Raw genomic sequence first — 12211 nt, 5'->3', positions numbered from 1 at the left:
CTTTAAAATAAATCCCCCACCCTCCCGAACCCCCCCAAAATGTTTTAAATTACCTGGGGTCCAGTGGGGGGGTCCCGGTGTGATCTTCCACTCTCGGGCCACGGCTGCGTTAATAGAAATGGCGCCGGCGCTACCTTTGCCCTATTATATGACAGGGCAAAGGTAGCGCCGGTGCCATTTTGGTTCCTGTCCCCCGACGTCACGAGCGCAGGAGATCGCTCCCGGACCCCCGCTGGACCCCCAGGGACTTTTGGCCAGCTTGGGGGGGCCTCCTGACCCCCACAAGACTTGCCAAAAGTCCAGCGGGGGTCCGGGAGCGACCTCCTGCACTCGGGTCGTATTGCCGTATTGCAAAATGGCGTCGGCCGTATGGCCGTATTGCCGTATTGCAAAATGGCCGTATGGCCGTATGGCCGGCGCCATTTTGCAATACGGCAATACGACCCGAGTGCAGGAGGTCGCTCCCGGACCCCCGCTGGACTTTTGGCAAATCTTGTGGGGGTCAGGAGGCCCCCCCAAGCTGGCCAAAAGACCCTGGGGGTCCAGCGGGGGTCCGGGAGCGATCTCCTGCGCTCGTGACGTCGGGGGACAGGAACCAAAATGGCACCGGCGCTACCTTTGCCCTGTCATATGACAGGGCAAAGGTAGCGCCGGCACCATTTCTATTAACGCAGCCGTGGCCCGAGAGTGGAAGATCACACTGGGACCCCCCCACTGGACCCCAGGTAATTTAAAACATTTTGGGGGGGGTTCGGGAGGGTGGGGGATTTATTTTAAAGGGTCAGGGTGGGTTTTAGGGTTGTTTTAGTGTGCCGGTTTTCCCGCCCTCCCCCTTCCCCTCCCCCTCCCCGATTTACGATTTTTGACGATAAATTGGGGGAATTCCTATTGTATCGTGCCTCTAACGATTTTTGATGATTTAAAATATATCGGACAATTTTTTAAATCGTCAAAAAACTATTCACATCCCTACTATCCTCCACCAGAAACAGAGCCTTCTCCATCATTGGCCCAAAGTTATGGAATTCATTACCTCATTTCCTTACCGCTCAGGAAAACTTAAAATCCTTCAAAAAAGACCTAAAGTCCTGGCTACTCAGCCAAACTCTTAAGGACAGCACTCAATGACTTTAAATTATAATCCCATAGCCTGCTAACATTCACTATCCCCCTTGGACAATCTCTCCTGATTCAAGCTACAGATGCCTCCTTTTATGATGAACTCAGATATCTCTGTTTATCTATTCAGTGTACCTACCCTGTGTATATCTTGTTCTGTTCTTACTTCTATTTTATGTCATTTCTCATTATTGTTAAATTTAAATTTCAAAAATCTTTCAATGTAACAAGTTGTTTTGAATGTAAACCAGAGTGAAGGCAACTCTGCTATACCTCGGTATATAAAAAAATGCTAAATAAAATTAAAAAAAAATAATAGTGCTGATAACACTGAGCTTGTTGCTATCAGCCAGGTAAGACTGGAACTACTTCTAGACAATGCCGGCCATGCCTATTTCTCTCAGCCAATATAAAATAATTTTATGGCTGACAGTGTCGAAGGCTAAGGATATGTCTAGCATAATCAAGGCATAGCCTGGATATGATTCCATCCCCTTCCAAATGGATTCACATAGGGAAAGTAATAAAATTTCTGAGCTTAAAGAATGTCAAAAACCAAACTGAAATTGGTTGAGGTTCTCATGAGCCTCAACAAATTCAGCCATTTGCTTAAGTACCGTGGATTCAATGATTTTTGTGACAAACCCAGAGAATGAGATTGGTCTATAATAGCCATCTCAGCTGGGCCATGGTTAGGCTTCTTTAGCAGTAGTCGCAGAGAAGCCCATATCAGATAATCTGAAAGAAAGCCCTCAGTCAGTGGAAAGCTAGAAATGGGGCAATAGAATGTCTAAAGAGCACTCATATATACCCTACAAAAGAAGAATATGATAAAACTATTCTGAGGTATAAATAATTCCCAACGGATAATGAAAAGGAAATTTTAGAACAAGATGAGGTTAAAGGAAAGAGTGGTAGATAAATGCAAGAACCTCTCAGTGGAGGTGATGGTGGCCAAAAATGTAAACACATTCAAGAAAGCACAGGACAGGCACAGAGGATGCTTGTATGCAAAGAACTGAGGGGAAAGCCTGAGATCAGGTAGGCTCTAAAGTATTGCATCAATAATGGGCAGAGTAAATGGTCTCATGGTCCTTATCTGCCACCATTTCTATGTTTGTGTGTCATTTAATACAGTCTGGCACATAATCCAGAAGATGGGGCAATAATGATAATGTACTATGCTATATATAAGGGGTTAGCTTACCCCAGTCACCACTTATTTTTCCCTTGTTTAAACGTAAGGGGAACTTTGGTACTTTTCAGATTAACTCTAAGACAGTAACTTTAAAACCAGCGTGTGGGCTCAGACTTGCACGTGTGCGTCGACCCGCACCCAGGGACACGGCTATTTTATAACTTGCGCACGTATATGCATGCATGTTATAAAGTGTCCTGGCTACGCACAGATGTGTGCCAAATTTTAAGTGGGCACACGTATGGGTGCACAAATCCTGCTTCTAGAGATAAATCGTGGGACTTTAAAAGGGTTGCGCACCCACACGTTCCCAGTTTACCAGTTTGTCCACCAGTTCGCCTGGTTGACAGATAGGTCCCCCTGGTTTGATAGCCTACAATCCCCCAGTTTTCCCAGACCCTTTAAATCCCTTAAAAATGGCTTTATCCCATTATTTTTTAACTTATACATCATCCATAGCAGAAGTAAAGTTAAATGGCAGGAGACTTTGGTGCCTGCATAAATATTTACGTGCACAACTCCTGGCCAGGCCTACACCTTGCCCCTTTTTGGAAACTGGAGATGTGTGTGCCGCGGCATTTACACAATCTGGATGCTTCTTAAAATACGGTCAGTGCGCGCGAGCCCAACTTCTTCGCACATCCCCCAATTGAAGGGTGTGCTGGGCTTTTAAGATTCACCTTTAACATTTTCCTTTACCCAGGGTTTAGGAATTGGTCATTTTATTGGGAGAAAACCTTTAACCACCAATTTTCTACCCACCCAAAGGACTAGAGAATTTTTCTGTTACAAGGAAGGGACACTGACTCAGTGGTAGGAGAAGGACAAGATACTTGGATTTTTGTTTTACTGGGTCTAGATAGTTTGAAGTTTTTTACAATTTGTACTTTGATCAACTTTTTCCTGCATTACAGTAAATATTTTTGTTGAGCACCACTCCAAGGGTACTGTCCAGTCTGGTTCCTTCCAGTCTGCTGAAACATCTGTCAAGACATCTGAGAGTGACTGCAGAGAATGTGAGAGACTGTTGAAGGTTCCCCATCCCTATGTGTCCAGATCCCCGGAGGCTTGATCTACTCCCTGCCGGAAGAACCCTGACATCCCAGTGGCCAAGAGATTGTATAGATGAAGGTAAGAATCAGAGGTCTGGGAAGAATATTGTGTGCTCCTGCATTCCAAATCCACAAACAGGGGTTATATATATTATATCTGAGTGAAATGGTTGCAGATGTGAGATTAAAAATATACATGTCACTGACAGGTTGCTATATGGGCAAACAATGCAAATAATAAAGTATACTGTATTAATAGAATATTATCGACACAATCAATATTTTTTGGCTATAAAAATAATATTAGAAATAAAATTAATATATTTCTACAAAAAAGGCCCATTCATATATTCATTTCCAAAACAAGATACTCTATAGCCTGATTTACATCTTGATTTATTGCATGAGGTCATAAAAAGCAAACAAAAAACATCTTACAACACTTTTGTCACAGATAGACTTCCAACCAAAACATAGTAACTGAATTGAGGGGTAGATGAAAAATGTACAGATAAACTGTGGTTTGCCATCAAATTTATCATGTATCTACCAGAACTTAAATCAATGTTTCCCAACCCTCTCCTGGAGACACACTAAACAGTCAGGTTTTCAGGATATCCACAATGAATATGAATTAGATGATTTTCATACATTGGACACTTAGTTTATGTAAATCTATTTCATGCATATTCATTGTGGAAATCCTGAAAACCTGAGTGGATAGACTTATTTATTTATTTATTTATTTATTTATTTATTTTATAACTTTTCTATACCGAAGTTCAAATAACAGAGTTAATTATCACTCCGGTTTACATTGCAGCCATAGAAAAACAGTGACAAAGTTGTCTTACATAGAACAGGGACTTGCCTCCAGGAGAGGGTTAGGAAACACTATCTTACTCACAAACATCATTTGTTGGTTGCATAGACCAATTTGAGTGGAGGAGTAGCCTAGTGGTTAGAGCAGTGGGCTATGAACCATGAGACCAGCATTCAAATCCCACTACCCCTCCTTATGATCTTGGGCAAGTCACTTTACCCTCCATTGTCGCAAGGACAAACTTAGGGGGTTATTTTCTAAGCACTTATCGCATGCATTAGAGCCTAATACATATAAAAAAGCCCATATCGCATGCGAAAAAGGTCTTTTTGCAGTGGTAACATTAAAATTAGGGGGAGGGGAGGAGTCAGGGTGGAGTTAGGGAGGAGTTGGTGGCGGCACCACTGCCGGCGATAATGTTTCGAACCTTATCGCCGGCAGTAGCGCAGGGAATAGCAACACTTTTTACGGTGGCACTATGCCTGCGATAGCCTGCAGCCGACCGCACCATGGCAGGCAAAATTGTACCACGGTGGTGTGATCGGCTGTGGGCTATCGCCCGCCCGCCCCTTCACCTCCCCCGCCCCCTTTAGCTCAGGCTTCATCATTCCGCACTGAATGAGGAATCCTGGCCTTAGATTGTAAGCCCTCTGAAGACGGGGAAATACCTACAGTACCTGAATGTAATCTGCTTTGAAGTGCTGAAAAAAGCAGAATATAAAAATCTAAAATAAATTTGTGAAATCAAAGTAATTTTTCCTTTGAAAATGTAATACAAATCCCTGTGCTGAAGTTTCAACCTGCATATTTTCTCTCTTACAGATAATTTCAAAAGTCAAGAAATGAAGATGGAGTCCTAAAATGTAACAATTTTGCTTTTAAACTGAGACCACACAATTAAAATTGTATGAAAATCCTTTAAAATCTTTGTCTGTGAGCAATCCTCACAGTACTGTACTGCATGTCCTTCACAAAAATATCTTCCCCATAGGAGACTTTTTACTACCTTCTGTTTTGAGTTTTCCAAAACACAGTTTGAGTGGCCTAAGCCAAGGTACTGCTTGCTACAGAGCACTATTGCATGTTACTTCCTCTGAAGCAGATGCCTCACTGCATCAATATTGATTCAGAATTAGGTTTCTACAACAAATCTATTGCATTGCCATTAGCAAGAGTACAAATTAGCCAACAAGCACAAAAACAAAAGAACTGTATCATTCATATCTTTCCAGCTGCACACTGAAATGTGGTTTTGCTCTATTCTGGCCCTAATACAAGCCGTATGCTATATTCTCTTCTAACCTTTTTTCTTTACTCCCTGATGATTTTTCACACAAGCATTCTATTATAAAAGGCCCACACTACTTAGACAAATAACCCATTAATGTAGATGCATAGCTCGAGGTACTAAGCGTTCAATTACTCTTCTTCACTTTCATTTATTTTATTTATTTAAAAAGAAAAGGTAGTCCGGATATATCCGATGTGCAGGGTGGATAATTAAGTCTAGGTTTCAAGTTTTGTGTCAGATGAGATTGTTTGAAGCCAGAAGAAAATATGGTAGCATATCATTAACTCTACTCATGGCACGCCAAGAACTAAACACAAATTTAAGGTTTCCAGACACAGCTCCTTGGTTAGGCACACTAGACATTGGGAATATTTTAAAACAAAAAAAACTTGTTGCAGAGTTAAAAGGCCATACATCCTGGTTTTACTCCTCCTTTGTCTGTGGGAAAGATGCTTAACACACCTGACCCACAATAACCAATCACTACCCAGAGCATGAAATTCCTGAATTCATGTAAAACCCATCTTTTTCTGTGGCCATAGTGAGTCATGGCTTGATCCTATTGTTTCTCAAGTATGCTGCAATCTCTTTCTAAACCTCACAAAGAGACTGAGTCACTAAAGGCCACTATCACTTAGTGTGCAGGCTCAATAGCGAACTAACCACTAACAATTTAGCACTATCTGGAATGAGAGAGCTGTGCCAGCAGGAAGGTAGTCCAATCCTTCTTGATTATAGACATTTCAGAAGGGTGTGAGGGGGTGAAGGTATTAGCATAGTCCCCTGGAGAGGCCTTTTTTGTGTTGTGAGGGTAAGAGGGGAGGTTTTGAGTTCTATAGGAGGTTTCTGCTGTTTCAGGGGAAAGTGGGTAGGAGGGATTCCCTGATCTAACCAGCCAGTTTGGGCCTGTTAGTATGGCAAATTTTGATATGCACAGCATGCACGTGCTAAAAGACCCATTTTTCCTTTAATGTATTTCCAATGGGCATAGCATTACATTAGTGACTGGATGTATATTGTGTTATAGTGTGCATGCTAAAAAAAATGTGTGGATTTTAGTGACTCAGCCCCATCTTTGTGTTTTTTCAAGGGTTCTTTAATCTAGGTGTATATAATCCCTCTTCTAACTTCATGAGGCCTTATTTCCCAAAAGACTCTTTAATCTGCCCCAGTTTCTCAGATCATGTTCCTCAGATGTGTCTTTCCTTTCACCAATGTAATTCTATACATAGGACAAAGTACCTAAACAGAAGTGATACCCCACAAAAATCTTAAATTCTAGTTAAAAGTGACATAGTTCAATGTCAATCAGAGTACCCTTATTAAGTGCTAATAATATGCAATTCCTCAGCATTCTAATCACACACATATGCATCTACAAAACAACAAGAAGTCCCACCCAAAGCCAAAGAAGCCTACTTCCCAAGACACATGTGTGGATCAAAAAAAAACTTCATCACTGCCAGAGTCCTCATGTCCCATCTGACATGGCCTGAACATTTAGTAAAGATACCAAATAAAAGAGTTAGTAAGCTAAAAAGAAAATATATATTATGGTGTGTCTTACTAACAATGAACATCTATTTTAGCCAATACATATGTTCTAATTGCCATCTGACATCTGACAAAGCATAGAATTTCCTAAAAGAACTTAGTATACGGCATTGCTCTGACAGCAGTATCCTTACATAAATTGCATCATTTTCATAGACACATTTTCCGACATAAGCTTCAGTGGTAAAGACATGAAGTGAAACTGGCTCATCACAATCCATACTAGGTGATTGGGGAAACTATGAAATGACTATTGCAGTAGACTACGGTAGACTATGAGCAGGCAACTCCAGCCCTGGAATGCCATAGAGAGGTCTCATTTTCAGGTATACACAATGAATATGCATAAGATATATTTGCATGCACTGCCTCTCTTGTATGCAGATATCATACATATTCATTGTGGATATCCTGAAAACCAGACTGGTTTGTGGCTGTCGAGGGCCAGAGTTCTGGCACTTCATGGAGCAGACTCTTGAAAAATGAAAACTCTTCTTTTAAAAAGATTAAGGGCCTGATTCAGTACGGCTTTTCTCCCATTCTGTATCTATGAGAACAAAACAGTAGTAACTCAGGCTCTAACATTCTCTTTTACTAAAACAACAAACCATGGCACTGCAGTTGATTCTGAGAATTGTTCCTGTACCAGAGTATCAGGAGCTTTCCATAATCAGTTTAAAGTTCTAATTTGTCATGATTTAGCAGCAAAAAGGAAAGTGAAAGCAGCTTGGGACTCTGCATGGAAGTGCAGAAAGAAAAGAGATTGTATTAAACACACGTGTTTACCATGCAATACACGTACATACATATAGATTAATTCATACAGGATATATGCAGGCATGGGCAGATCTTTTCTCCAGCAAAATAGACAGTAAATGTTTATAACTCTTGTAATAATAAATGAACCTTGCTCAATATTGTCCAGTTTCAAATTCTGCAGTGGAGAAGGCAATCATTCATCACTGTGAAAAGAAGAATCCCTGATATCATAATTTCAACTCCCTTCCACTAATTAAATTTAAGTAATAGTAACAGAAGATGCAGTTGAGCTGAGTCTCAAAGAAGAACACACAATTACTTGAATTACATTCCTCCCACTTTCCCTCTCCTAGTCACCAGGAAAAAAATCAATTAGCCCTTAACAGACCTTGACCTTGAAGGATGTCTCACAAAACAGAATACACTGAAAATGCTGAGGAAATCAAAAGGGAAGGATCCTGAGATCCACTGAATGGTTCAGAAATGGTATATCACTTAACTAAACGCATATTGCGATGACTTCTTAGTGCTCATCTGGCCAAAACCATCTGTAGCAAAAGTTTATAATTGGTCTGATACAGGATATTATCCCATAATGTTCCATTTCCACACTGCGGTAACAGATAGCCACAATATTTTCAATCTGAACTCTATATTCTTATTAAATTATATACAACCACCAAGAGAGAAAGTAATGCTAGACCTGGCATCAAAATTCAGAGCTCGTTTGTTCAGTTGATCATTTGTGGTTTCTTGCCTAATTGCTTTGTTGTCTTGTGTTGATTGTACATTGTGAGCAGAATGCCTGACTTTTCTTCTGTTTGCCAAAAATGCAGGGCCATGGAAAAGCTTCCATGCTTTCCCTAAATAGATTACCTACCTAAAACTGGGAGAAGGAAGTTAATGAGCTGCAAACATTATAAACCAATATAGCCAGTCTTGTCCCTATATTCATTTCATGTTTTTTTCTCTTGTCTTTTTAAAGACTTTAACATAAAAAGTACAATAAGAGAGAATCATGCTTTTATTTTCTTTTTGGAAAATGAATTATTTTCTAGAACAAGCATAAATATGCCCAAGAGACTTGAAAGCCAAAAACCTAAAGAAATATAGGATGCTCCTAAATAAGGTGCTGCAATCTCACACTATTTTGCCTCTCTGACATTGGTCATTGTCCTTCAGCAGTCAGGCCCACACCCTCAATTCCAAAGAGATTCAGACGCTGCCATTGGTTGCTTATACTGCTCCATTTATGCCATGCTGGCAAGTAATAAATCTGTGCCATCCTATGCAACTAAAACTAAACCATTTCTGACTCACTGTCTTTTACATTATTCAAAGAAATTGGCACAATTATTGAACATACAATAATTGCAGAACAGCAAGGACAACAATTATTATTTTTCTTACTGTTCTTCAATTATTGTATGCTGAAAAAGTATGCTGTTATCAGCAGTGAGACTAGTTGGAAAACAGGATGCACAGAAAAATATATACATATCTATATATATGTAAATCTATACATGTATATGCATCCTGTTTATCAAATAGTCTTATTGTTGATAATGGCTTGCTTCAGAAACATTATTTTCATTGGTTCCATTCTGGTTGGTAAAAGAAAAAATCTGATCTACTGGGGTGAACTTTCTCTCCTCATCATCCTTCCTTCTTTCCCATCCCTCACCAATATCCTGGATTTGCTTTCCATAGACAAAGCATCTCAGCTGGAATTTACTTCTCTGTCATTTTAGATGGTGGAGGAGGGGGCAGGTTAAGCTGCAGAGACGTCTGTCATACCTTTAATGGTACCTGTGGGAATGAGTGATGGTAAAAGCAGTGTCTGCGAATGGGACTTCCTACTCCCCACACTAATTAAGCAAGGAAAATGAAAATAATTCTATATTTCTGTCTTCATCATAAGTGTCAGAACGAGCTGAAGGCCTTGATGACATATGCATTTCACCCCTAACAATAACTTACATAGATAAACCAAGCTCTTTTGCACATCTTTTGCAGTGCAAAACACTTGTCTATTTATCAGCCTTTGTTTTAAATAGCATGTACACAAAGCTTTCCACACACATGTACCTTAATGCAATGTAGACTACCTGCAAGCACTTCCTAACTCACTGACACCTCTGAAAGAGAAAAAGAAATCTTTTTACAGATTCTGCACGTTCCCATTTTTTTTTTTACCAACTAACCAATATTTTTTCAACTACAGACAGGAAGAAACAGGCATGTCTTATTCTAAATGAGCCCCTTTATTATAACTGTAGTGCTACAGCAGAATTTAACTACTGGAGATCCACTGATGAAAATATGCACTAAAGTGCCTGCTCAGAGCCCACATGTTGTTTCTGTATTTAGAAGTGCAAACACATTTCACAGGTTGTTAACCTGTCTGCATACAGGCAGCAGAAAGTGGCATGTGTCAGATAATGTATTCCTATAAGAGGGATATCTACATTAGCTAGCATGGAATCTGCTTAAATCCTTCACCATCACAGGTATTGCTAAACCTCATTTATGAAGCTGCACTTTCATGCAGATCAATTCCATGCCCTGACTGAAAGTGGGATAAGGGGAGATAACTTGCACTAGCACAACATTCAACACTTGAATTTTGAACAGAAATTGCAGGGATTCAGAAATTCTTCATAAAGCAAGAAGAGCAGTTTAAACAAAAGCTATGCCATTTGCTTGGGTTTGGTAGCAATGATTTTTACTAGGTATAAACTAAACTTACAGGAATACACAACTAGGAACTGATGATTATGATGGAAGGGCATTAGGGCAGGGAGAGTGGGAGAGAAAGGGGATCAGCATAAGATTAATGTAGAAAAGGGTAATTCTACATACAGTAAAATATATATAACATTTTGGGAGAGTGAAACCACCGAGGAAGACACATTGCTACTGTTAACAGTCATACCTTCAATTTTATTCTTTAAGAATGAAAATCCTATATTTATTGCCTTTTTAAATCCTTCATCCACGAAAGAGCTCAAGGCAGTGAGTAGATGGCTGCATCCATGCGTAAGGAGAAAGAAGTAAGGCCTGTCACTGACTCCTCCCTAAATCCCCAAACATAGTCCGGGAATGCTTTTTTCCTCAATATAGTGATCTACAAAACACTAATCTAGTAACATTATTAGTCTTACCATACTAGGGTACATTTTTAACTCTCTTGGTTTAGTTCCAAGAAACATGCAATAAGTACAGAAGAGAAGAGACAAATTGATTAACATATATCAAGAAAAATAAAAACTGTCTTTTCACTTACAGAGTTTTGTAGCAGTCTGGAGGTTAGTCTCAGTAGACTGTTGTTGAGATGCTGTCGTGGACTCACTCACCTCAGCCTCCAAGGTGGGTGAAGGTAATGAAGGGGTTGCCGAGGGCAGCAAGGTTAAGGCAAGAATACGATTATATGGAGATGGCTGTACATAAGATTCCAAAGGTGTCAGCGAATGGTTAGCTTGCATTGTAATTTGGAACTTGGCTTCAGTGCTAGATGATGGAAAATGAGAAGCATGCACCGCAGAAGGGATCCAAGTAGATGGGGTAGATGAATCCGTATAAATGATGAGGCCTGGGCCCCTCCGTCCAGGGACAAGGTGAGTAGGGGAGTCGTATTCAAATATTTTGTCCACAAATACCCACTTGAGGCCAGCAATGCAGAGGCAAAGGCTGACTAGGCAAGCCACGATGGGAACAATACAGATCTTTTCAGAATTAAGGCAGCTCCTCAGCTTCTCTGCTTCCAGGCATACACAGCAGGTACCAGCAAGGCCTGCCATTCCCTGATCTCTTCTGTCTTCAGATTCGGCAGCTGGCATACTTTCTTCAGCTGGGAGTCCATCGGGTGAAGGACCTATGCTTAGGTGGGCGGAGGGGCCGAGAAAACTCTCAGCAGTTCCCTCGGACATCTTGGATGCAGGAATTTCAAGCAGTTCACTTCCGAAAGGCCTTAGCCCTAACACTGCCCACTTCCATGACAACAAACATCACAAAATGATGCTGCATCTTACAGTGCAAATCAATAAGTAGTCCAAGTCAAGACTAGCATCAAAAGTGGAAAGGATAATAAAAAGAAATACTTAAAAAAAAAAAACTTTTGTTAAATAAGAAATAAAGTGTCTAGTGATAATTTGGCTCCTGTTTCTTGACCCTCATATATATAGAGATAAATGTTTCTTTTCTCCAAATGCTTCTCAAATCACCCAAACTCATCCAGAGAGAGAGAGAGGGAGTACAATAAATGTCAAATCAACCAATGGTTGCTTGATTAAGTGAACCAGTAGCCTAAAGTGAAAGACTGGTTTCTCACCTGACACATCTGAGGCTGGGATCTGCTTAGATGAAGAAAACAATTGTCATGCGGTAACAGCAACAGCAGCGACAAGAACACCACC

At 40.4% G+C, this 12211-nt stretch overlaps 1 protein-coding gene and 1 long non-coding RNA gene across 7 annotated transcripts in view; one reads left to right on the top strand and one right to left on the bottom strand.

Moving 5' to 3' along the window:
- LOC115091539 overlaps window positions 1–5409 on the top strand; it is a 48234-nt gene extending 42825 nt beyond the window's left edge. Inside the window, exons 2-3 of the long non-coding RNA XR_003856762.1 lie at window positions 3232–3448; window positions 5015–5409. This is a non-coding gene — a long non-coding RNA (uncharacterized LOC115091539). The remainder of the gene's footprint in view (window positions 1–3231; window positions 3449–5014) is intronic.
- The window catches only part of NRG1 (neuregulin 1), a 550039-nt gene that overhangs the window by 309509 nt on the left and 228319 nt on the right, over window positions 1–12211 (bottom strand). For 2 of the 6 annotated variants that reach the window (XM_029601704.1, XM_029601709.1), the window contains exon 1: window positions 11083–11725. The exons of the other annotated variants lie outside the window; for them this stretch is intronic. In XM_029601704.1, the coding sequence (XP_029457564.1) occupies window positions 11083–11725 (643 nt within the window). Of the gene's footprint in view, window positions 1–11082; window positions 11726–12211 lie in introns of those variants that run through there. 6 annotated transcript variants of the gene reach the window in all.

Source organism: Rhinatrema bivittatum, chromosome 1 (genome assembly GCF_901001135.1).
Source record: "Rhinatrema bivittatum chromosome 1, aRhiBiv1.1, whole genome shotgun sequence".
Lineage (NCBI taxonomy): Eukaryota > Metazoa > Chordata > Amphibia > Gymnophiona > Rhinatrematidae > Rhinatrema > Rhinatrema bivittatum.
The sequence above is the reverse complement of the archived record's forward strand: the minus strand, read 5'-3'. Positions and strand labels throughout refer to the sequence as shown.